Here is a 25,425-nt window from a genome sequence, read left to right on the forward strand (position 1 = left end):
ACAGTTTCTATAGTGAATCATTTTCATCTAGATTTTGTTCATCTGCTTCCTTAGTTCGTATATTGCCTGACTGCAGAAATGCCTTGTCAGATTTGAAAACCTGGAGGATAGATTGGTGTCCTTTAGCTTCTTTTAGTTCCCTTTCTTTTACCTCCTTACGTTTCTGCTGCCTGATTTGTATTTATAGCCACCACCAGACATGGCGGTGTGGGGTGTGTGCGTGACTGGGAGTGAATTAGACACTTACTCACATATATTTTGGGCCTGCAAATCCTGCCAGGAGCAGCAGCAGCAGCAGCACTGGCTCCCACTGTCTGATGGTGCTTTGCTTTGCTCCTCACACCAGCTGTCCCTCCCTCCTCCCTGTGCACAGGGAACTCTGGGCCTGGTAGTTCTTGGTCTTGCTATGATAGACCATGTCACAGAGAGGAGCACAAATCTCTCTCTGTCTTTCAGTCTCAAACGACAAGTCCTAGTTTAACTGCACAAGCACACACTCGCTATTCTAGAGATTGGCCTGGGCTGGGCCAGCAGGCCCAGCTACTCACTCTTCACAGTGTCGCTTGAGACTGCTCAAACACTGCTTCTGACTGGCGCCAGCAAATCTCACACGATCTGGACAATAGATACATAGATACAGGGAAATAAGTTTCTATAAATATCCTCAGACATGAGCTACAATTTAGCCTCCATTTTTATCTCATGGTAATGGGGGTTGCAGCCTGGGCCAGACCCCCCCAGGTCCTCTGGGCCCCGGTAAAGTGTACCCTTCCCGTACTCCCCATACCCTCTATAGTAACCAAGTGGTCAGGATCTTCACTGCAAGCCTTACTCAAAAGAAAGCACCTCCACCGGCACAGTTACCCTTGAGAGCGCACTTGGTCTCCGTTCAGCTGTGACTCACGGCAGACAACATCCCATTCAACCAATTTAGGACAGTGACAGAATCACTCCTTCCCAGGATAGAGCCCCCTCCTGGAGGTATGGTCTAATGGTCTATACTCTTTGTTCCTACGTGTATGACCTTACATTTGACCGTACTGAAACGCATAACGTTTGATTGTGCTCACCTAACCAAGCGAACCAGCTTGCTCTGTCAGTGACCTGCCCTCATCATTATTTATCACTCCCTGAATCTTTGTGACAACTGCAAATGTTATCAGAAATGAGTTCATCTTTTCTTTCAGGTTATGGATAAAAAATAAACAGCGCAAGGCCAGGAACTCATCCCTGCTGAACGCCACTGGAAATACCTGCTCAGTGAGGATTTCCTTTCTACAATAACACACGCTGAGATCTCTTAGCCCTGGGGTTCACCCACTGCTAATGTGTCGTGTTGATTTTGTATTGTTCGGGTTTATCAAAATGTTGCATGGTGCCTCACCAAAGTGTTTTACATCAACCCTCCTACCTTTATCGACCCACCTTCTCATCTCGTCAGAACGATAAAGGCTACTCCAGGGAGACTTGCCAAGGAATTTACACAGTTGTTCAGTTCAGAATACGTGTCCGTTCACTTTACTACTACTCTTAGTTTCTCTGAACTGTCTTCAGAGCAATCAGGTCTGGACTCTGATGTGAAGAGCGACCCGCCTGACGGGGTGGAGGCGGAGAAGGGGATTGTTGTAACCTGTCCACCTTGATCGTCAGAAGAGGCCAACTGCCAGCAGCCGTAGCACCAGGAGCCTCTCACTTTTAGGACACTGGCCCAAACGCACCCAATCCTTTGTGACCTAGTCTTTACTACCTGACAGCTGTTTGCAGTGGGAATGAGGCTCAGCTTAGTTCAGATGGGCTTAGATGAGCTCATCACTGAAACCACCATCACCATTGGTTCTCAGTGTCCTACCTCCGCAGCAGACTGACCACTGCATCTTCATGCAGCTTGATGACCTCTACTCACTCTTGAGGTTGGTTCTTCCAGGTCAGAGTTGTGGCACACAGACCTCTATTCCTAAGGGTGTTTTTAGTTTCCTAAACTTCATATTTAAAAAAAAAAAACAATCAGGGAGAGTGAACCGGTTAAAACCAACTTTTATTTAACAAATTATATTAAGAATACCGACTAAGTTATCGCACAATGGAACTTCCCTTTGTAAAATACAGGAGGGTCATCTAAAATAAATATAACAAAGCGTAACATTCATCAGATTAATGCACAGTAAATTCACTTTCAATAGCCAAACAAAAATGCATAGCATCTTAAAAACATTTCACAACTGCAGAGAAGGTTTTTCTTTTCCATATTTATGACATGACTGTTACAATTGTTGCTGTTAGGAACTCATTTCACAATAAACAACCCAGAATATTCAACCAGTTTGGTTTTCCTGTCTCAAATGAACACACAAATTTGAACAGCACCACACTGAGCTTTTTAGTGAGCAGAAGGTCACTTCCCCTATCGACAATCACGTCAGACCTGGAATAACCAGTGTTGAAGTGTGTCCCGTTATCCTCTCTCTTCATTGCTGCAGAGAACGTTCTACCTTACATGAGCTCTTCAAGGCTGAAAGGCTGAGGTAATATTTAATGCCACGATATGAACACACCCTTTCTGATGGGCAGAATTCATCCCTGTGCAGAGGACCCAGAGAACACCTAGGCACCACTTACGTCCCACTTCGGCTATTTTGAGGACACGTAGGCTACTGCTGGCCCTCAGCACAGGGTAGATTCTCCCTAGATGCATGATGTGAAACTCACAATGGGGACCCTACATTTGGAGGAGTCAGTGTCAGGGACAAGGCCATCCTCACCCAGTGGAGAGCGGGAGTTTTCCTGCTCAGCTCCACGGGACGAGAATCCACCAATAAAGCTCCTCTCACCCATGGCAGCTGCACAGTTTTTTTTAAAAAAGGGGTAAAGCCTAGTGCAGGCAGCAGCCGCCTTATGCAGTCGTTTGCCCTCAGCCCTTGGGAGGAAAGGAACCACAATCCAGTACAATCCAGTTCCTTTAGATTTCACTATGGCTTTGAGGTTATAAAAAAAATCATTGCAGCTGAATGCTGCTGAGACACTCTCCCCAGCACGGAGATGATCAGACCTTGGGGATGGACAAAACGGGTCGCAGCTCCCCTTCCGCTGGATCCTCAGCCACATCCAGATCCCTAAGCAATCATACGGCAATTTAACTCACAAGAAATGGAGCGTAAGGCTGCCGAGGCCGGGAGAGACCTGGGAGCAAAGGTGAGGTGAGGGGAGTATGGGGCGGAGGGAGACACGGGTTGCTTGGAGGAGAGCAGCTGAGCAATGGCATTTGCCAGCACTGGGGGCGGAGGTGCCACCCCACCCCACCCCCCCTCCCTCAGGCTACACGCCCTTTGGAGATACGGGGTGAGGAGGGTGATGGGATCTCCAAGGCCCACACAACCAGCCTACGGCCCAATTCCAGGGTGACCAGCTCAGGCTCTTCTGCCTTTGACAGGTTTGGATCTGAGAAATCAGGAGACTGGTGAAAAACCCAAATAATCCCATCTCACGAATTCAGGAGACTGGTGAAAAACCCAAATAATCCCATCTCACGAATACTGATCTCTAGCTACCACAGCAGGGTCTGCGAAGAACCTGCGCAGAACCAACTCCTGGCAGGGACGAAGCAGTCTAATCCCAAAGGACTATGGCTATGTGATGAGGGAAGGTAGCGGCTAATTAACCCCACCCAGGCCACATGACTCTGGGACTAAACCCTTCCTCGCTAGTACAACTAGCCGGGATTTCCCCGTCTAGTCCCCTGCTCGGCTCAGGAGTTGGCAGAACACGTTACCTGAAGTTCTGCCCTTTGCTGCGGGAACATCACCCTGGGAAATCCCGGGGCAGAGCATCACGGACAATAACTCATAATCCAAAAATGCATTTGACTGTGAGCAAAACCCCACGTTCCCAGCACCCTATCAGCAGCAGGGTCAGATTTCGTGACTACCTGGCAAATTAATTTCTTCTTCCGAATGGAAGCTTCACGCTCCTTTGTTTGGTCTGGGATAGACGTGGGGTGGCCCGACACATTTGTTACAGCGAGGAGGAACCACCCCTGCTGTTTTACACCACCCCTACCCCCACCCCTTCTGTCAAAGAGGCCTGGCTGGGATTGCTCCGCAGACACTCCTAACTCAGGGCTCAGTGCAGATGATGGGGCAGTGTGAGTCGATGCTGCCGCACTCACCCTGGAGTGGGGAGTGAGACACGTGATGGGAAACCCATAGCAGCTCCTTGACGTGCCAGTGAAGTGCCCTAACCACCAGGGAGCAGGGCCAGCCCTGCACGGAGTTATTTTGAACAGGAAATTTACTGTTTGGTAATCAAAACCTGCCTACTAAAATACTGATGTGATGTTTACAGGGCTCAGGTCTGCAGAGGTAGCGAGGGAAAGCACGGTATCACTTCGCACCAGTGCCAATCCGCTTACAACGCAAAGCAGCACTGTGAGTTAGGGTCATTGCTCTCACTGCACTCCGAGCCCTCGTCGAAGGAAACACTCACACCCATTCCAGCATGAGAGTCAACAGGCTTGAGAATGCGTGAGCGGTTCTGACCATCATCCAGATCCTGACCCAACCCCCTCATTTGCCGTACACACATGTGCAGGTCTGCAGTTGTGCTGTCCAAGCCTATGCACAGCAAATCTGCTGCTGTATCACTAGGCAAGCGGCAGAGAAGCACAAGTGTGAAGGACAAACGTTTATTTTTAGCATTGATTTGCAGATGCATTCCCGAAACAGCTCCGGAAGGGCTGTGAGAGGGAGGGGAGCAGGAAGCCTACGTTGTACAGATCTTTGTCCCACTTAGACACCCCGTCTATGTCTGGAGCGATCCAGTGCTGCGTGTCACTCAGGAGAAGCCGCACGTATTGTCGCACCACAGGTTACGAGAAAAAAGACGCTTATAGCATCGACTCCAGCTCGGTTCTGAGTGCGAAGAGCTACTGATGCGTTTCAGCTACTCGCGCAAAGAAGGGGTCACCGCTACAGACCTGTTTAACTTTCAGCTGCACGGAAGCTGCGTGGTTTCCACAGCTCAGTCTGCTGAATCTAATGCCACTGCCTATGACAGAAATTCCTCAGGGTGCCAAGGAAATGCTCCATGGTCCTAAGTATCGACTGGCGTTTGATACCACAGATCCTGGCTTAGCTTTGATTTAGAAGAGGGGTACCTGAGCTTCATCCAACTCTCTGGAACACTAACTATCATCCTCAAGCTATGCCGAATGTTGCAGAAAACCTCGACCTACCAGTTATTCTGTCCACAAAGCTGCCCTCAGCCAAGGAAGGAGCTACCAACGAATGCTACAATGAACGGCAGGACACAATACAGACAGCGGAAAGGACGGAAATACAGGAGCTGGATGGGCTGGACAAACTACTGCGCTTCAGAGTGAATTTGAACTTCAAGTGCCCCTGAGCAGGATGGCCAGGCTGACTGTGCTGGTCAGTGTTCATGATGTGTTCATTTGCTGATGTCGGCATCATCAATCTCACCTGTGTGAAGCTTGGCAGGAAGGGCTGGCTTTGCTTTCCTGCAGCAGAAAATGAGAACTTTGGAACCCCAAAAGAAAGGAGCACCTTCTGGGAGTCACCCTGGCCCCCACTCGCTGATGCCTTTGTTCTTGTGCTTGGACCTGCCCCTTTTATAACCATCTACGCCCATTCTTCCAAACAACAGAGCGGGGCGTTAGGAGGCTGTTAGTAAAACAGGGACTCATCTAGAGGTCAAAGCAGGGAACTGGAATCGGGTTCTACCCAGAAAGTCATGGTGTTTTGCACTTACTCTCTTCCAGCAATGCGGTACAGTGCTTTCAAACCAGAAATGGATCGTTGGAGAAGAACGAAGTTACATATGTACAGATAAGAACTCCACTAACTGACAGTACAAAACCTACGATTAGTCCACACTCTGCTAGACTAGAGAACTCAGGAAGAGTCAAAAGCAGTGCAAAGTGGGTCAGTGCATCCAAATGACCCAACCCGAGAGCTACAATACCAGTATTGTCCCCTGGCAATTGCATGTTAATCAGACAATCATCTCTGACAATACCAAAAGTTGCACACTTTAACACTTTCACTGCCATAACGTGGCGTTGCTCTACGGCAGACCCGAACAGCAGCACACAGCTCAATGAATGCTTCTAAATAACTTCTTATAGCAACAGACTTCACCAACACATACATTGGACTCAGGAGCAATCCAGGGACACCAATCATAAGCATGCTGAGGCCGGGGTCTAAGGTATCACACACTTGGCCAGTGGAGCTCTTTCAGCCTGCTCTGCTGCTGTCAGGAGCTAGCACGCCTCTCCCGGAGTGCAGCAATGGCCAGGGACAGGGTGCACAAACCTCCCATTTTAGCAGCTCGCAGTGGCAAATGTTTGAAAACTGCCAAAGTAACTGGCAGGTTCCAATGCCCACTTTATTGGCAGGAGCCAAGGCAAAGCCTTCGGGTGGGCGAGAGAAGCCAGGGTGGAGTTGCAGAGGCCTGGCTGGTTTGCTATCCATACCCAGGCCAGAGAGAGCTACGCAACATTTGCCATGGTCCTCTACTCTACATGCAGCCTGTGTGCCAAACAGAGGGCCTAGGAAACCCCGGGGCTCTTTGAGTGACTCCACTTTGTCAGCACCTTGGGAGAGAGCCCTACGTGGGACCCAGCGAGCCACCCTGGCTACAGGGAGCTGAAAACAATAGCAAATAATAGCAAAAGGTCTGAGGTGCAGCCTGGCCGCAGGCGAGCTGTTGTGTAGTCCTGAGCTGGGGAAAGCACACGAAGGGTTTGCTGTAACTCAGGGCTCAGCTCACTAATCAAATGGCTGGCAAGGCCCTGGGCTGCTGACCTGGTGGTTTGTGACCATGCACAAACCAGAGAGCAGCTGGGGCAGGTCATCCCGCTCCGAATGGAAGCTGGTGCGTTCTGGGAGTTGTTGGCTAATTGGCTGTATCTTTCGCCTGGTTTCCCAAAGGCTCTAGCCCTAGCGGGCTCATCGCTGGGAATCTCTCCCGGTTACCGCGAGCCTTCAGTGCGCACACTGCCGCAGGGAGCACCGAGGACGCCACCAGCCAAGCTCCAGCGAAGGTACTCGTGATCAGGAATCGCTCCGGCAGGGCCACCAGGCGAGGGCACCTGGCAACAAGGGTTACACAGTCCAAACCTCAGAAACAACAGGTACAAACCAATCAGGGGACAGCGCGGGAAGGAAGGCAAGTGGTCAGGAAAGTGTCCTCTGCCGAGAAGGGTTCCCGTAGCACCGCTCGCCAGGGGCTCGCCTCCCATCAGTAGTATCTGCGCACGTGCCACAGCGTCCGTCGCTCCTCAGGACTGCGGCATCTGCTGACATCGAGCGGGGCTAGGGGGCAGCCTGGCAGCCGCACTTTGCTCTGTCCTGAAGCTGTAGTCGTACTAGGGAGCAAGAGAGAGACCAACAGAGGGGTGACGACGACGCCAGGCAGCAGGCGAGGCAGCTCCCTGGCACCAGCCACGCAGAGCAGCAGGCGAGCTCTGGCCTCAGACCCACCGCTCGGCAGAGGGGCAGGTAAAACGGAGCATGCCCTGCTCTGCCATTGCCGAGCGACACATGGCGCCCGGGTGAGCAGTGCCATGCGCCGCTTGTCTCCAGGCATTGCACGGAGCTCTCCCCACCCTGCTCCCAGCCCCACTGCCCAGTGGAAGCCACCCCGGGAGGCTTGCTAGCCCAGTGTCACACCGGCTGCCCCTTCCACTGCCCTTGTACAAACCAGCCCCTCAAACCTGCGGCCCTGCTCTCTGCTGCCAGTTCAACACGATAGTCACCGGGGGAAGTGGGCGTGTGGCCTGAGCCCTGCTGCCTCTTTCGCTTTGCCTCTTAAAACTCACTTCTGTTCAAAGGGTAAAACGATCGTCCCGACCTGCGCTACTGAACACAGTGAAACGCGATCCCCAGGCAGTGGGAACAAACCCTCGCTAGCGTTTTCAAGCACTAACCCACAGCCACGCTTCCAGAGTGACGCTGGTGTGGCCAGGGGACCAGCAGGAGCACTAGCAATGGCACGCAGTGCGCCTTCGTCCAGGGGAAGCAGCTCCTGTGCGGAGATAAATCTGCCCATATTATCCGACACATACAGCGGCATTTCTCCTCTCACCCCCGTGTAGACAAACGTGCCCCAGTTTAATTACAGGGGTTTCGTTAGACTGGTGCCAGCCCCTGAGTAGACACTCTTATTTCAGCCTAAGTGAGGCCTCTTTCGGCCTAGCTTAAATCGGCTCCTGAGCGATTTAAAATAAACAGCAATAAACCTGGTTTAAACCAGAACAAGAGTGTCCACATGGAGCATCAAACCGCACCCGACGCCAGCACACATGGACTAGCCTGCAGTGGGAGCCCGGGAGCAGCTTTGCCCTTGACTTCAGTGAGAACTAGACGGATCCCTGGCTGGGCACCTTCCCCGATGGCCAGAGGGCGGCAGAACTCCCGCTACCAAGCGAGAGCTGCTCTTTAAGGTAAGCTCCGAGGCCCTTCCAGCAGAGGCCGTTTCTGTGCAGCGACTCGCTCTGCAAACGGAGCAGGCTGTCAGCAGGATTCGGCCATGCCAGCTGGCGAACGGCCAGGGCATGTGTTTCCAGAGACGCCCTCCCTGCGCAGACCAAAGGACACTGCGCTTCCCTGCCAGAAATCCATCTTCCAATAGCAAGAACAGCCACCGCCCTGGGCTTTTCCTGAGGATTCATGTCTGGCTGGGATCCCCCCGATGAACTTCTGGCCACCAGCTCCTTCCAGCCAGCATGAATCCGGAGGAAATGCCCTGCGCTGGACCAGGATTGCGCAGATGTTTGCGCTGAGAAGAGCTGCACCGCATGGTATCACTGCCATCTTGTGGCAAATCGTGGGTCAGACACTTCAAATACTGATCAATGCAGCACATTCTCGGCACCTCTCAGCCCAGGACCACAAGAGAACTGCAATTCATTACGTGGCGTGAAGGTTGTGATGCCGTTGTACAAATGGGAAAAATGCAGCTCACACTGATGTGGGTCACACACGTCAGTGGCAGTTCAGACTAGAACCCAGGAACTGGCCTCCTTTCCCCGAGTTCACACACTCTTCTCCAAAGTAACTGAAATAAGCAGTTGGTGAAGAAGCCAAACAAGACCTCCAAGCCCAGCGCAAACGCCCCCTTTGTCCAGGGGCACTTTAGCGTCACAGCTTCAGCAGTTCCTTTACTTCTGCCAAGAATTATACATTGAAGGCGGAAATATTGAATCATTTAAATAATTTGAACTGGTCTGCCACCCATCGCTGCTCAGCAAAATAACCTCGGCCCTGCTCAGTACGTGGGCCTGTCAGAATGACGCGCACAGCTACTTCACCAGCACGCCAGCAAAAGCAAGTCCCCCTGACTAGCAACTTCCTTGGAGCAGAGTAGAAGAGACTGACGTGGCAGTTGGGGTCTGACAGTTCAAGTGGCTTTTACCCACTCATTGAAGGCCTCCCTGGTCTCCCTGCAAAATGGGGACGTGGAACCAGCGTGGGACATGCTGTCCCGCCAATGGAGCCTGGAGAACGAGACGGGCACCGCTCCCAGCGAATGGAGCAGCACTGTGCACATGCCAGACAGGACGCGTATCTGAGGGCAGGAGACTCAGCCTGGCCCAACAGAGGGGCTGCACTTGGGAAAGGCGCTAATGCTCCACACCCACAAACAGCACGCCTCCCAGTGTCCGGCTGCAGCAGCACCCGGCAGTAATCCACAGCGGCTGGGAAGCAGAATGATTCAGGCCCTCTGTGGTCACACGGTGCCGCCAGTTTGGGCTCACAGGGGATTTGCCAGGCACTTTCTGCAGCTAGTTCACAGTCTGCATCTCGCTCATGCGTGGCCCCGCCCAGTGGCAGGACAGCGCGCACACTGGGCTACTCGCCCCCAAAGGGATTAGTGTCCCTCCCGTGTGAAGCCCACCAAAGGGACTGTCTCCACTACGCATCTGTACAGCACCTAGCGCAGCCAGCCCCTGACCCCACCACCTGGGCACGCAGGCCCCAGCAGGACAGAAATCACCGGTCAGTGTAGGCTGTCATGCACTCGAGCCAATCAGCTCCTTCACTGGCGTGTCTGGGGGAAGCCAGCACCAAAGGGCCAAACCCCTTTGCAGCAAGTTAAAGCGCCCATTGGAGCAGCTATTCCTGGAAGCTGTGTGGAGTCACAGCCCCGTACGCACGTCACGTTGTGTCAGGCAGGGGAGCCGCTCGCACTCCTACTACGAGCGGGTCGTTCGCGAACTACGGCCCCACTCAGAAAAGCACCTATGCCCGGGTTTCGCTCTCCGCCCGGCCTTGCATGTTGTGCCTGAATGGGGCTACAGGAGGGAGGGCTGCTTCCTCCATGCCGTGTTGGCAGGGCTCCTCGGGAACGTTTCCCACCGGCCGGCAGGGGGCGTTCCCGGGTTTGTGAAGCTGGGTGCGCATGAGGCTGGGGGACTGCCCCAGCTCCTGCTGACACCCCTGGTCAGTGCGCCGGGGGTACACCATGCTCTGCCTCTTGGCTGTCACCCACCAGCCAGAAAAGCAGACAGTGACCCACTGTCTCAGCGCTCAGCCACAGCTCCCCCTCTGCAAACTGCCGGGTGGGGGCCCTGCCGGAGATGCTGGGAGGCTGCGAAGGGACGAAGGGGCTGGGAGGATTCGTATGGGCCCGGACTCATTCCAGCCGTATTTGTGAAAGGCAGGTGTCCCTAGCATGGGGGAGGGGACGGAGCAGGGGGTCTCTGGCTCCGACACAGCAAACACACAGGGCCTGATGCCCAACGGACACGGCCTGGCTCCAAAGGCTCCTCCTCTGCCTGGCTGTGTCCTGCCCCGTCTAGAGATGTCTCCTGGGCATCAGTGGGGCCTGTGCTGTGGGAGAGGGGAGCCATTAACGCCCCCCGCCAAGGAGCGAGCAGCCGAGCGAGGATGAGCCTGGGAGAGCGTAGGAGCTCGCCAGCCCTCGCTGGGCTCAGGGTTAGGTCGGCCCCCACATGGGGATGGGAGAGCGCTCAGCCGCAGCACAGAAGTAGGGGCGCCCTGCAGCACCACTAGCCAGGGCAGGCCTGCAGCCTGGGCAGGAGAGGTCTGAGTGTGCACAGCCTTGGCTGTGCGAAGCCCAGCTCTGAAGGCAGACCAGGCCCCCCGTTTCCCGGGCTTCCCCGCACGACAGAATGGGTGGAAACGCAGGCTCTGGCGGGTCCCTCCTATGCAGAGCCAGGCCTGCTCAGCTCAGCAGGGCGAACGTGGAGAATGGGCCATGCCCTGCACGCCGAGATGGAGGATTCCCTTGGCAGCTGGGAATCTGAACGCAGCGTCTGGTGGGGACCTGATTTGTTAAAATCAAACCGAAACCCCGGAAGCGAGAGGGTTGCTAAGCCCAGGGCTAGAGGCCCAAGCACAGGACTGGGAACTAGACACTGAGTTGTGATCCCGGCTCTGCCATTCGACTCCTCTGTGGCCTGGCCTCTGCCACGTAGCCGCTGTGTGGCGCAGGCTCCTGTCCATAAGACGGGGCTGGTATTTGTCAGCGCCTCTCCGGGGCATTTGCAGGATTAATGAGGATTTGCAGAATGTTCTGCAGGCGTGATGTGCCCAGTCAGTGCTGGGGAACGGCAACGAATTCATTCCTCACGTGGTCCTGAGTCTCGGGTGTGCAGACACTGCCCAGTCCTATCCATGCTCCCCTATAGCACAGAACTGCCTGGCCCCCTGGTCCATGTCTGCCTAGGCCCAGCCCTGGCCCTGGGCCCCTCTTCCACCGGTGAGGCAGCTACTGAGGCACGAGGGGCATGCAGGGGGTCACTCCGTTCTCCCTTTGCTCAAGCATGACGGGAGGGCCGGGGCAGCTTTACTAATTTGTGTGCTTGTCAGGGGAGAGGCTGGATCCACCCTGGGATGTCGTGGACAGGTCAGTGTTATTTGTACCCCAGAAACCTAACGCCCGGGCCCTGGCGGCTCCTGCTGACGTCACTTGGCCTGGCCGAGCGTCCAAGAGGCCACTTCAAGGAAGAACTCTGCTGAGAACATCACGCCATCTCCTTCTGACAAAGCACGTCCCTCAGGGGATCTCGCAGCTCGGCTCCAAGGAGGGCAGTGTCATTATCCCAATGTTACAAGACAGGCAGCCCGGCCCAGAAAGGGAACGGGACTGGCCAGTAGCAAAACTGGGATTAGAGCCCAGGTCCCGTGACTCACAGTCCAGCGCTCTGCCCACTAGGTCACCCTGCTTCCGTGACACCTGGCGCCACACACATGGCAACACGGTTTTGTCTTGCTCACACCCAGAGGCTGGTCCTGGGTCGTGAGCTCTTCTCATCTGGACTGTCAGCTCTTCTGGCAGGGGCCTTTCTTCTGGATGGCACCTGGTGCCCTTTGTATCACTGAAATAACAACAAGGAACCAGGCAGGCTCCAGCGGGGCTGGTCTCGTCTCTCCCTTCGTATCGTGTCCAGCACAACGGGCTCCGTTTCCAGCAGGAATTCTGCAATCCGGACACTGAAGTTGCAAGCAGTTATTTTCTAGCCGCAATATACAGTTACATCACTAGATGGTGCTACACGACCACAAATTACTCAGCGAAAACCTGCTATTCTCCAAAGTTACCATTTGCAAAATGCAGTGGAAAAAACATGCAGTACAGGACTCAGGATATTTGCTGCCGAGGCAACTGAGAAATGGGTATTTAGATGCCAAAAACATAAGGAACTTCTGCCTTATTCACCGTATAAAAGAAAGTGATCTATGGCACACAGCTCACATGTTAAAACGGAATCTGTGCAAGGGAGGATGTGTCAAGAAGTCATCTTCACGAGAGCTTTTTAATTGGCAAACACGTCTTCATTAATTGTACCCCAATGTCGTGATGTCACAGCCAGCACCATCAGCCCCAAGCTAAATAAGCAATACGCCTCATTTTTCAACACACAAACACATAAAGATGTCAGCTCAAACTGTTTACTAATTAACACTTAAAAAGACACAAATTAGATATGCGTGGCTAAGAGCAATTATAATCAAGACGAATTTCTCTAGTCATTTGGGAACTGAAAAAAATGCCTAATTGCTGGAACCAATGTTTTAAAAACTGAAATCATGCCAGTTAGTAAATATGTTCATTTAAAGAACATTTCATGTGACTACACTCTGGAGAATTGACTACTAACAGGAAAACAAGGGAAAATATTTCTGTGTAAAATTAAGATTTTAAACTCTCGTAGATTTACAACTTCTTCATCAAGATGTTTGCAAAGAGCAGCCTATGAAAACCTCTAGCAATTAAGTGGTTAAATTAACTGGCTCCCTAGTCAATGTTAAGAGAATGATTAATATTGGATGTTCACTTTACTAATTAGACTCTCACTAGACTTTTAGCCAAGCTCTAAGTTAAAACTGAGTGGTGCCTTCTGTCGAATGCCTGTGCTGAAAAGGGCCGGGAGGCCAGCAGTCAGGTTTTCGTGTTAACTATGCTACAGAATGGAGGTGTAAGGCGACGCTAAACCGGCCGGTAAATTGCTCTCTACAGTCTGTGCTGTTCTGGGCCTGAATGGGGCGCAAGGCCCTCTTCCCTGGCCGTATGCCTCACTCTCGTCTGCACAGAGGACGTTGAACTTGCTGAGACCTTCGCGTCTGGGGATGAAGTTACAAACACCTTAGTACATAGTTCTTGCTCTGCAGGGGCACATACAGTGCATGGCAAAAAGAAACACACAATCCCTTCCTGGAGCTGATGGGGGGAACAAGCAGGGTCTTTTCAGAATTTATAAATGTCCCCCCAAAGTGCATTGTGCTCTAGTGACTAGGGCACTAGCCTGGGTGCTAGGAGAGCTGGATTCTACCCCTGGCTTTGCCATGGACCTCGGAACCCCACCCCCTTTGTTTCTCTTTTCTGTTTAGTTTACACTGTCTCTACAATGCCCAGCACAACACAGCACCCTCCTCTTGGTGGGAGTCTCCAGCTGCTCCCACAATAACATTTCCCCGTTTTCTCTTGTTTTCCCCGCAAAGAGCTGCAAGTTTTATTTGTTAATTTAAAGGAGACGGCTGTTATCACAGCCTGGAGAATGGCTGGTACAGCTGGCAAATTCCACTCTCTGATATGAATAATCATTCCTGGAATTCTTTGGGAATATTGCCGCGTGCCATGCAGCTCCAGAGAAAACGCTCCCTTACTGCTTCTGGAAATCCAGCAGGTTTGCTGTAATGGAACTATTGCTTACAAGGGAAATAAAGCTACACAGAAATTCACAATATTGATATGCACATCTCTTTGTATGCAGACAAGATGCTTCATCAAGGAATATGGGCTGCATAATTAAACTTTTCATTACTCTGAAACACATGCGGCCTGTGATGGGAGAAGGGGGTGTAGGTACAGACAGCTCCAGCAGGCATGGATGACTCCCTTTCATTTAAATCCTGATGTTGAAAACTAACTTCTTAATCCGCCATTCTAGCAAGATGGATAAAACCTACCAACTCAACCATTATTGCCCACTGCTGATCCTAGCAACAGATGCTGACAGTTCATGCCCCAGTCTGGTGGAACAGCAGCACCTGGCATTAGTCAGGGCTTGCATGTACCAACTGACCTTCCTAAATGGTCTTTGTGATACACAATTAGATGCTGTTCCGCTCTTCACCCAGGTAAAGTTCACCTCTGTGCACAAGGCCCTGTGCACCAGCGATACCCCACTTACACCCTCAAACAGGGAAATCCAGCCCTTCAACCACACTATACCTCACTCGGCCATTTCTCACTAAGAAAGGCAAAAATACATGTATTAACCTATTATCTCACCTGCCATCTGCATGCAAGGGCCCCCGGAGGAGCAGGTGACTGAGATGGTACAGAACAGCAAGACTCTAGGATTTGAGCAGCCCTGTCACGGATACACGTTTCCCCAGGGGAGATGACACATGGGACACTCTAAGATATTCCACAGCCAGATCTCCTGGCTGATAACCCTGCTCTGTGTCGGGGCAAGGAAACATTCACAATCTGTGTACTATGCTCATACCTTAAACTTGAGTAACTTGTAACTAAAGATTTGTTAGCTTATAAATAGAGTCTTCCTTGTTATGAAAACAAACATGAGACTTTCTAACTTCCCATAAAACTACTTGAGCAATAAACCCCTGTGTTTTGGTGTAAAGTCACCCATCATCTGCAGGGAACACCCCTTCCATCGTTATGACACACTGCACATCAAAGACAGAGAGAGGAGCCGGCTGGGTCTCTGCGTTCGCTAGGACAGGCTCCAAAATGTTGCTGTGCCACACTGATTTACTGTGCCTTCATTCCTGCCATCCTTCAGTACAGGAACCGGCTAGCGGAGAACACAAAGGGGACCCCAAGGAACACGGTCCTACCAGCTCCATCTTGAAGACAACTATTCCTCTCAAAGGGAAGCTGCCTCTCAGTATCTGACTGCTTAACATCTCGCAGTACAGTGCACGCACACACTAAGATGCTGCCTTAGGTAAAGAGCAGTTACACCACGCCAGAGGCGGACAGTACTCTGGTTTGAGCCTTGTCTCCTCTCTCTTTTCTGGAGGGTTCACCTTCTCCAAATTCTCAGCCTGTTTGTTCCTGGTGACAAGTTACATACACCATCACACTGAAAAGTTATGAAGCAGTTTACCTGGCACTGCTTAATTGAGTTCAATTGCTTCCTGAAATGGAACAGACAACCTCACCCCACAGTGCCGTTTGGGGAAACACGTACTTGTTAATAAATGAGAAGGAAAGGTTAAAAAAGAGAGAGATCTGAAATGAAATGGAGGGTGCAGATTGCGTCATTAGATTCAATGCTTAAAGCTTCTTCTGCACAAATCACAAAAGATGTTTGTGATTTTGAGCTTACCATTTGGCTTAGCTTAATGTTTACTGTATCCATCAGCAGTGACACGACAAAGCAAGCTAAACTCTTTCCATAAGGGAGGGAACCTCACAGCTAAGTAAGCACAGATTCGCCATGCCTCTGCTCAGAATCCCCTCGGGCACTTACCTCCTTTTCGATTTCTGCTAGGGATTTGATTGTGATGCCCAAGAGATCAACCTGCTGCATCTGAAAAAAAACACCGCCCCCCCAGAAACATCCCATTTAGTTTTTAGAATAATTCAGCAGATACATTCTCTATCGCTGCAGAGAGTCAGCGGCACCACCTATAAAACGGTGTACAACCGTGTTCCCCAGGACACCACACCAGTACAGAAGCAGAAGGTGGCCCATGGGCAGTGATTGCTAATCTTGCTTATAACTAACATTCTTGACAGGTTCATTTTAAACAGGTAAATCTTTTGCTGTCTTCCTGCCACAGAATGACTGCCATTGGCCCACACTCTGTAACCCTCCCTGGATTTGAGATGGCTGGGGTGAGATAAGCAGGAGAAGAGGCCTTGGTTGTGGAAAGGCCTGGCTGCACTGACCATACTGTGGCAATGGTGCCACAAGAATTCTAAGGAAGGATTAGCATGGCCTAATGTCTCCCTGCATTTCTTCGAGGAGCAGGGGGTTCCAGGTTTCTGGGAAGGGACTAACAGCACACCAATGACCCTTGGCAGACAGCAGTGGCTGCAAAAAACATCACGTTTTATTTGGAGTTTCTATAATCACAAAACAGAACCAAACAAAGAAGATGCAACACCAGAAGCAGGACATGAAGAATAAGACGCAGCAGCCAGTTCTGTGTTTGCAGTAATAGCTTCTTGTACATTGATTTTGAAGGAGATATTGTTTGAGATGTTGGATGGATTAGGGGAATGGTAATGGGATGTGGAGCTTTCCAGCTCTGGATTACAGTCTTAAATTAGCACCGGACTAGCAGTGCTCAGTACTGTTTGGGACTCTCTATGGAATCCATTCCTGTGGAGGGTGTCCATAAAACACAACACCACATTAGGAACTAACCAGCACCCCCTGCTGACAACCTCAGCAGACACATCCTGGAGGGAATGGGACATGAGTAATCCCCCTGCCCAGAAACAGACCCAGATCAGAGTTCAGAAACCTCAGTGCAGGGTAGCGTGGGAAGCTTACACTGTCACTGCCTGTATCGAATCGGCAGGGCTGTCAAGGCAGACCCTTTCACCAGCACTAAATTGACTTCAAGAATTAGCCGGCAGTATCCTGTACATGGAAACACAATCTCACTTTGCTGCTGCATTTGACACACGTTGGCACAGATAATCTCTCAAACCAGAGGGAAACATGAATACTAAAAACATTTGTCTAGCCGTTTTCTATTGCCCAGCCCCCAGCGGAGGTCCAGCTGTTGGATCATTAGGACATAACAGCCTCTCTAAACTTTCTAGACTGGAATTGGTAAACAGGACAGCGCAGCTTCTCTCCACGGAAACTGGAATTCTGCCAGCATAGCCATGGCAACCTAGCTAAGTTGGGTCAGCTAAAGTTACTTGCACTCCACGTGGAAAATCACGAGCATTTTTCAAGAGCATATTGTATTTCATTAGAATGGAGGCACCACCTAGGACTAATTAATATTTCTAGAACACCCCAACCAGCACGTCAGGCTCCTGGGAAGTGAGGGCTGCCAGTTCTAACAAAGATGTGGACGCAGGCTGGAAACTATTTTACTTTTGCTCAGCAGCAATGAAACGTGAAGGGTTCCCACCAAACACAAATGAGGTTCATGCGTTGGTGAGATCAACTATTCCTGCCACCTTCGCTACTGGGGAGGGCTTGCAGATGCCTTGCCAGTCTGACACAACACTGGTGCAAGGTCTCACTGTGGCCTGGCACAGCTCTCAGCGGAATTAGGAATAGCAGGGATGAAAAGAACCCTGCAATATCTCGAACTTCCAAGGAGTGTCGGCAGTACCCACGTCATTAACACTGTACTGACCTTCTGGGATACGAGAGGAAAGTAATAAGGTTGGCAGCAAAGTGTCACCTCTGTGCAGGGAAGGCACAAAAGATTTAACTTGGATTTGGAAAACCAGGTATTTACTCCTTTTTTAAAACAGACGGACGGTAGCAATGCAGCCCAGAATTTACATGACTCCCTACCTTGGCAGTGATGGAGTGTTCAGTGAACGCAGGAATTTCCTTTCAGAAATAATCTGGTGACACTATCTAAACAGCCACCCAGGCGTCAGAGGAACGTGTTCTCAGGTGCAGCTACCGTCACTAAGGTGAAGTTCATCCTCGTGCAGGTGGCCAGCACAAGGACTATGCACCAGTTACACACCAGGTGAACTTTACCCTCGAGAATGACAAGGACAGGAACTTACCCCTTCAGGAGCACAGGCAAACTTATCTGAGATCATAAAAGGCACTCCATCCATTGCTGAAAAATACAGATGAACAGAGAGTTGAAATCTGACATCGATACTCTGACGTACAATAACTTACTGCATTTCCAAAGACATACCATGTATGAATCACATCGACGTCTGGCAATAACATGCCAGAGTGCAAATCAACCAGGGCAGGCTGTCTGTTAATTCTCCCAATTGTATTGCCAGTTCAAAACATGGGGGAGGAGGGAGTCAGGTATCAATCCAATATCGTTCTGCCCATGGGCACAGCTATATAGACTGTGTTCTGTGAATTTGCTCCCAACTCGGCTGGGCTGTATACAGAACCAGCCTCTCAAGCGAGACAGTGTCTGGAGCCGAAAACAAATGCAGATGGCTCAAAAGGCCACACTCCATTTGTCACTTACTGTGTAATAAGAGTTTGCTTATAAACTGATCCATAAAAAGGAGCTCTCATGATCTAGTACATTTTCCTACTGAGAGAATACACTGATGTTTGGTGCAAAGGACAAGATGATTTTTGCCCCCCAGAACACAAAGTTCTATGCGTCACACAGGAAGACTTCTAGGAGGTGGTTTTGGGAGTTTGAGAAACTTGTTTGCGATCCTTTAAAAAAAATCCTGACACTAGAGATGAAATGGAGTCTCCCAGACCTTCAGGATAAATGACCTTCCCTTGCTGTCTACTGTGGACGAAAAACCTAGACAGCAAATAACCAAATGCAAATATACTACACTAACCACACAGTTAACCGGCAGAGGAGACCAGCGAAATCACTGCGTAACCAGTGCACCAGGAGTGGGGTAGCTGTGAGTCTCTTGGTTTGCAGCACAACCTCAGGAACACGGAGTGGTTTTTACATATACTTTGGGTCGTGTTCTCTTTTAAACCAGAACGACCATCTTGGCTGCACTGTCGCTGCCTTTGCAACCTCAAGGAAAGCTTCTGAAAGGCACCGTAGCCCAGGTCAGCTAGTTTATTTTTGGAACCTCTGTCTCTCAGCAACTTCCATAACATTCGGAAAAAGGCACATCTGCAAGTCAGTGTAGTAAGTCTAGAACAGGCTTTGTAATTTATCCCTGTCTTTTACTTGGTTACATACAGCCTAGCTTTGAGAAAAACAGGTTTAATGCTTGCAAAGGCCCCTGCTTTAACCCCAAACAGTTGTGCTTCCCAAAAGCAGCGAACCTGGGCAATATTTCCTGGGCTCTGATTTAAAATGGCCAGGATTCCTGCACCTCTTTGTTTTGTGTGCGTACCTCAACCAACATGGAGGAGTTAAGGTCATGGCTGCAGGAAGGTTTTCATACATTTAACATTCACTGTATATAATTTTCCTCTGACAAACCAACTCAGATGGAGGCAGGGTGCTGGGTGGCAGTAATGCACAGCGACGGTGTTACAACAAACAAAATAAACAGATGAAAACCAGTGCCACAGGGCCAAGCAAGTTCTCAAACCTGTAAGGCCAGCAGCACTAATTAAACTAGCAAAGAGATGCCTTGTTCAGTCAGACAATGGCTTTTGTTAAAGAAATGAAAGAAATAACCCAAGATTTGTCTGGTTTTTCCTCTAACACCAGCAAAACATCCACAGAAACACATCACTAGGCTCCTTCAGTCTTTGTGAGACTGTAGTTTAAAAAAACGCTGATACACAGTGCAGAGCAAAACAGCAGATGAAAGTAAGGATGTGCCAAAGGCTCAGTAGCGCAATTAGCATTCTCCTAAACAAACGAGCTTCAACAGAGCTGTAATTAAGCAGGCCTGTAATTAAGTATATGCCCTTTATCATAACGATCATGCTTAAAAATGGCATGATGCATGGAAGTATGTTATTAATGCTGTAATCCCAAAGTGAAAGCAGCATACATAGGAATCAGCGTGTCAGGCCCGTCACGAGACTGTTTGTAAAATACATTAAAGGGAAAAATCAGAAAACAATGAGTTCATTCAGCTGTTCTTTTTATAGGCAGGCACTAGAAGTCAAGGATTTGAAAGACCTACCGATTCAGGAGAGTTTAAACAAATAAAACACTAAGCTGTCACTGCCTGTCCCTTCACCAGTCCTGTACTGGGGGGGAGGGGTGTGTGTGTGTGTGTGTGTAAGTAAAGAGGTTTTCCCCACCAGCTAGGTCCCTGTGTTTGACACAAGGGGCAGCTGTTTGGAGAGTGCTGGGCAGAGTGTTTGGAAGAGAACGGGAGCCCTGCTGGGAGCAGGCTGCGCCCCGACAAATCTGTGTGTGGGAATCATTCCTAGCAAAACGAAGGGGTTACCACTGGTATCTTTATCCTCGCTTCACAGCTGCACTATTCTGTTCTCTGCCAAAGCAAGGCGCCGATGGACATCTCTTCTGGTCTGAAGAGTCCTGCACCCCACCCCCACCTGTTGAACACAAAGTGCGGGTGGGACCACAGCTGTTCCAACATGTGACACAACCAGGGAGAGTTAAAATGTTGATTTTTATATGTACTTTTTTCAAGCCCAGGCTTGCAAGTGTTTGTAGCAATTTTGGGGCATCTCAGGAATCGGAATCCAACTGGCTAGCAAGACTAATACTGGAATATGTGATCCCACCACCACATTGAGTCACGTCCATTAATGCTCACATTGACATTTTGCAGGCAAGGATTTTGCTAAGCATTTTCATTGGCAAACTCTGGGCAATACTGTAGCCTAAATCAGTGGTTCTCAAAGTGGGGGCTGTGCCCCCGGGGGGGCGGGAGATGGATCGGGGGGGGGGGGGGGGCACAGAGCAGGGGACAGAACCTGTCCAGCTCCCCGTTCCCCGGAGACGGAAGCAGCTGCTGCCACCCACTTCCTGCAGCAGCAGCAGCCCCCTGCCGCTGACGCTGCTCCCTGCACGGCTGCTGCTGCTGCGCTCCCCGCTGCCTGCGCTCTAGGCCCAGGGTTTTTTCTGAAAGGGGGGGTTTGGGGGAACGTGATTGTTAGGGCCTACAGCGTGGGAAGCGCTCCCCTAACAATTGTGCCCCCCTTCCTCTGAGCCCCCCCTGCAGGGAAAAACCAGGGCCTACAGCGCGGGAAGCATTCAGAAGAGGGAAAAGGAGGGTACGATTGTTAGACAAAAGTCCACAGGGGGGCTCCATTTAAAAAGTTTGAGAACCTCTGGCCTAAATAATTATTAACAACAAAGCACAAGGGACTGCAGGGAGATGGGGAGGCTGCCAGGACGTGGGTGTGGGGGAGAAGAGAGTCATTGCATGCCTCCACTTACTGAAGCCCCCCTCCCTTTTCCCAAGCACAGTTGCCCCTAGAAACCCGCAGCGAGCCCAGCAAAGCAGCCAGTCCCCGAGCTGTCAGGCAGTGGAGCACTTGGCTGCTGGGGTGGTGGTTTCCACCGAACACGCTGCGCTCTATGACCCTGTGCCCCTTGCTCACTTGGGGCCAGACTCCACTCCCCTGCTCTTGCTGAATTAGTAGCTACACTGAGGCTAGCGTTGCTGCTCTGCAGAGTGAGATGTGAGTGCGAATGTGGGGGCAGAATCCAGCTCTCACGTGGTTTTTTTTCAAATCCCATTAGCACTGAAGTAAAGTGTCTGCTCCATCCCCAGGGAAGGAGAGGTTTCAACCAATGTGGATGTTAGCTCCAGAGGAGGCTGTCGCTGCCACATGATGACTGAGAAGAACACAGACAAGGAAACACAGTTTCCATTACCAGAGCTGCTCGAGAGGTGCTGCGTGTCGGCGCGGCTCACCCGAAAGTGCCGCGGGAGATGGTGCTGAACTGCGATTTCCTGGCAGCTAGTTCATTTCATAATAAAGTTAAATGACATCAGAACTGAAGGAGGCTTTTCATTCTGTGTCCCTTGCTCCAACACCATGCTGAAAATAACCATCAACAACCTTTGATTCTCTTTTCCTGTTACTTTTCAGAAGCCCTTGGTAATCTGTGATGGAAAAGGGTCTGTCACTATCAACATTCTGATGGTCACTTTCAAAGCTTGTTAGCGACGCACCGGCCAAGGACTGCGATGTTTGCTTTCATTTGCCAGAGCTTGCTCAGATGGTCCTTGAAGAAAAACTGTGCTGCTGTCGAGGGTGCCTAGCACCACCATGAATGGATAGAACAGAGAGATGCTGGAGGATGGGCAAGGAAACGCTCTTTCCAAAGCTAACACCTCTTGATTCACAATAAAAAGGAGACCCAAGGCTGGATGGTGTAAGCATTATTCACACTGGGGAGCATTTACTCACAAGATGGAGAGTTCCAGGATCTAGCTCCTAAGTATTTATATTCTGTATAAGGGATATAGTTGAAAAATAAAGGAACACAATGAATCTGCACATTGGGTAACTGCATTTAAACCACTTTAAACTAACAGGCAAAGCTTTTCATATACCTTGTTCCTCTTACATTCCTAGCTTAACAGCTAAAAAGCCAAGTAATTAGAAAAATGAAGGTTCCCACAGCAACATAACCTCAGTTCCATTGCTCACAGGATGTGTAGCAGTTTTACTTATTGCTTCTTCTGTTAAAAGTATGTTTTATACACAACACAAGTGAAATTCACCCTAGGGCAAAAGACGGGGCTTATGTGAGGCACAGGCCTTGTGTGAGCCTGAATCTCCCTCAGTGTAGCCAAGTTAAGAGTCATCATGGGAACCTGACCTTTGGAATTTCACCCTGTTTTGTGTTGCACTGGTGCAGTTTTGACAAACGTGCACAGGCAGCATTGCTACGCATGATCCTTCTTATTAGCAAAGTTCTTCAAAATTCTTTTAAAAGTATTAGTGTTTTCCTTTGGTGTATTTGTAGTCTAAGAAGACATTGTCCATTCTACAGGATTGGCCCGCACCTTCTATGTTCCCCTTTGGCTGGCTTTTGTCGATATTCCCCCAAAAGAATGTCAGATATCAGCTCCTGAGAGCCAGTCACCAGCCTGCCTTCTGCTGAAGGGTTCATTTTAACGGAAACAATGGAAGTGAAGATCCAAGAGATTATAAGTGTCAGCAAAACCGTAAGAACGAATTAACATCTAGGACTCTTGGATAATTACTACTGCAGATAATGTAGAATATTCCACATACAAGACCTAAAATAGAGCTTATGCTTTTGCATTTCTACTTCCACTTCTTCACCCCAAGATCACCAAGGAAAATCATCATCAGCTTGGTGATGGCATTGAACAAAGAAGGTATGGCTCCCTACAGCAGCCATTTTGAGGACAAATAAATGGGAAGTATACATTACAACCAGTGACAAGGGGAGTGAGAGACAATCCTACTATCTATGGCAAGTAAAGAGCAAAAAAAAGAAGACTCCTCATCCATAAAGTCTCCACTCTAAAACATACCAAAATATCAATTAAATGTATTATTGAGAGATTAAATATTAAGACCCCGATCCTGCATCTGTATGGCTGGGACCTACCAGGGTCCAACATCTGCACAGTCGCAGAATTGGGGATCTGTCACTTGATCCACAGCTTGGCATCACAGCCACTGTAAAGAGAACTGAGGGGTGTGAGGACGTAGTACAGGGAAGCAGCAAATCAGATAACCCCTAACTAAACAAAGCAAGACCCTGGTTTGTAAGACAGTGTCCTCAGGAATCATCATCAAGGGAAAAAACTAGAGAAAACAGGGTCCCTCGGCAGAATCAAACATTTCCCCACTTTTTTCATGATGTGCCAGCAGATCTTTAACAACTGTGGTTCCAGTGCCTGTTAATTCCAGAACTGTTAATTTCATAACATTTCTTTCCTCAGGATGGTTGCAGGAGAAATACTATGGCCTAGACTGTTCATTTGGGGCATGGAATACAACTAGTGTTTGATACGGACAAGGAGAATGACTACTCCCATAGTTTAGGAGACCGCTTTGAGAAACAAAGACGAACACTCACCCAACGGGCTTTGTCTTGAAAGACTCATCAGTGACCGATCTCCGGGCAGAGCGCACTGTAGAAACAACTAAGCCAAGGTTTCCAGAAACCAAACCCAGAAACCTTTATTTCTACAGATGAGGCCTGATTGCGTTTGTCTGGAGGCCCCTCGTCGTTACACTGCTCGCTTCCTCCTCCCATCACTGTGTGCTAAGTACATGTGGAAAGCTCCCAGACTCCTCCAAGAATCTAGTAAACTCATACTAAGGCAGTGACTGACTTTGCGAACCTTCTGGGTTCAAGCGATTCTCAGCCAACAGCGGTTGAAGAAGCATGGCTTAGTTACATACCTGTCTCTTTTCAGAGAGTGCTATAGAATTTAAGTAGGCAAGACAACAATAGGGATCTACAAAAAATCATTCTGAAGACCTACAAGATTTAACAGAAAATGGTATTCTTTCTATGGGTTTTAACCCTATCCTACAGGAAGCTAGAGCAGGGATATATTTCCCCATTACATTCCTCAGGGTGATGCAGAAGTCCTATAGAAAGATTATCATTCATTATTAAATGTTGTAGGGCTTTTCCATACAGGTGTGAAGTTCCCAGTAATCACATAGATTTGAAATGTATTTTGAGGTCATATCAACGTCAGTATCTAAACAATAACCCTGTACAAACATATGTAAAGTGACTGGAATATTCTCTTTTCATCCATAAAAGATCCAAGCATGGGATCCCAGCAGCTAGTACAGCCTCCCCAAAACCCCCATCTCTGAGTGTGGCAGCACCAAGTAACTCAGTGTCCCTGGACAATCCAGGCCTTCCTGGATTCAACAGCTCAGTCACTGGAATTAGATAAAGGAGTCCCAGGGAGCCGGAAGTGAGAATTCCATTCCTACAAACCACAAAACGGGACGGACAGAATCTTCCAGGGAATCCCCTCAACAGGAAGTAGCAGATGATGGATGCTAGGGCCAAAATGACAATCTCTCATTTGATGTAGAATTGCAGAAGAGTGCATTCACTTTTAACTGGTCTGATATGTCTCCAAGTGCAATTTGTTGTTATATTACTAAGATTTAATATTAACCTTTAAAGGGCATGTCACAAAACTGTCTCCTATACAACTTGTTAGCTCACTTGGAAATTCTCTCTTTAATATGAAAAAATGTGTCACCCTTCTTTGCTAGCTGTACGATAGATGCTGCCTTCTTCCTAATGCCGTAGATTCCAACCAAACCTCAATTGTCAAATTAGTAATTCATCTTCCTGGAATAACTATATTTTTAGCAAAGCTACCAGATTTAAATAATCA

General features: G+C 49.7%; 1 protein-coding gene across 3 annotated transcripts in view; it reads right to left on the reverse strand.

Moving 5' to 3' along the window:
- Window positions 1–2,016: 2,016 nt before the first annotated feature.
- Window positions 2,017–25,425, reverse strand: part of MVB12B (multivesicular body subunit 12B) — a 100,859-nt gene continuing 77,450 nt past the window's right edge. For 2 of the 3 annotated variants that reach the window (XM_067541667.1, XM_067541666.1), the window contains exons 8-10: window positions 18,235–18,290; window positions 15,989–16,048; window positions 2,017–7,384 (exon numbers count right to left, since the gene is read on the reverse strand). In XM_067541667.1, the coding sequence (XP_067397768.1) occupies window positions 7,298–7,384; window positions 15,989–16,048; window positions 18,235–18,290 (203 nt within the window). In that variant the 3' untranslated portion in view covers window positions 2,017–7,297. The remainder of the gene's footprint in view (window positions 7,385–15,988; window positions 16,049–18,234; window positions 18,291–25,425) is intronic. The other variant, XM_067541670.1, reaches the window with a different exon arrangement.

The sequence above is a fragment of the Emydura macquarii genome, unplaced genomic scaffold (genome assembly GCF_026122565.2).
Source record: "Emydura macquarii macquarii isolate MOO-44397 ecotype Brisbane River unplaced genomic scaffold, CSIRO-AGI_Emac_v2 contig_691, whole genome shotgun sequence".
Lineage (NCBI taxonomy): Eukaryota > Metazoa > Chordata > Testudines > Chelidae > Emydura > Emydura macquarii.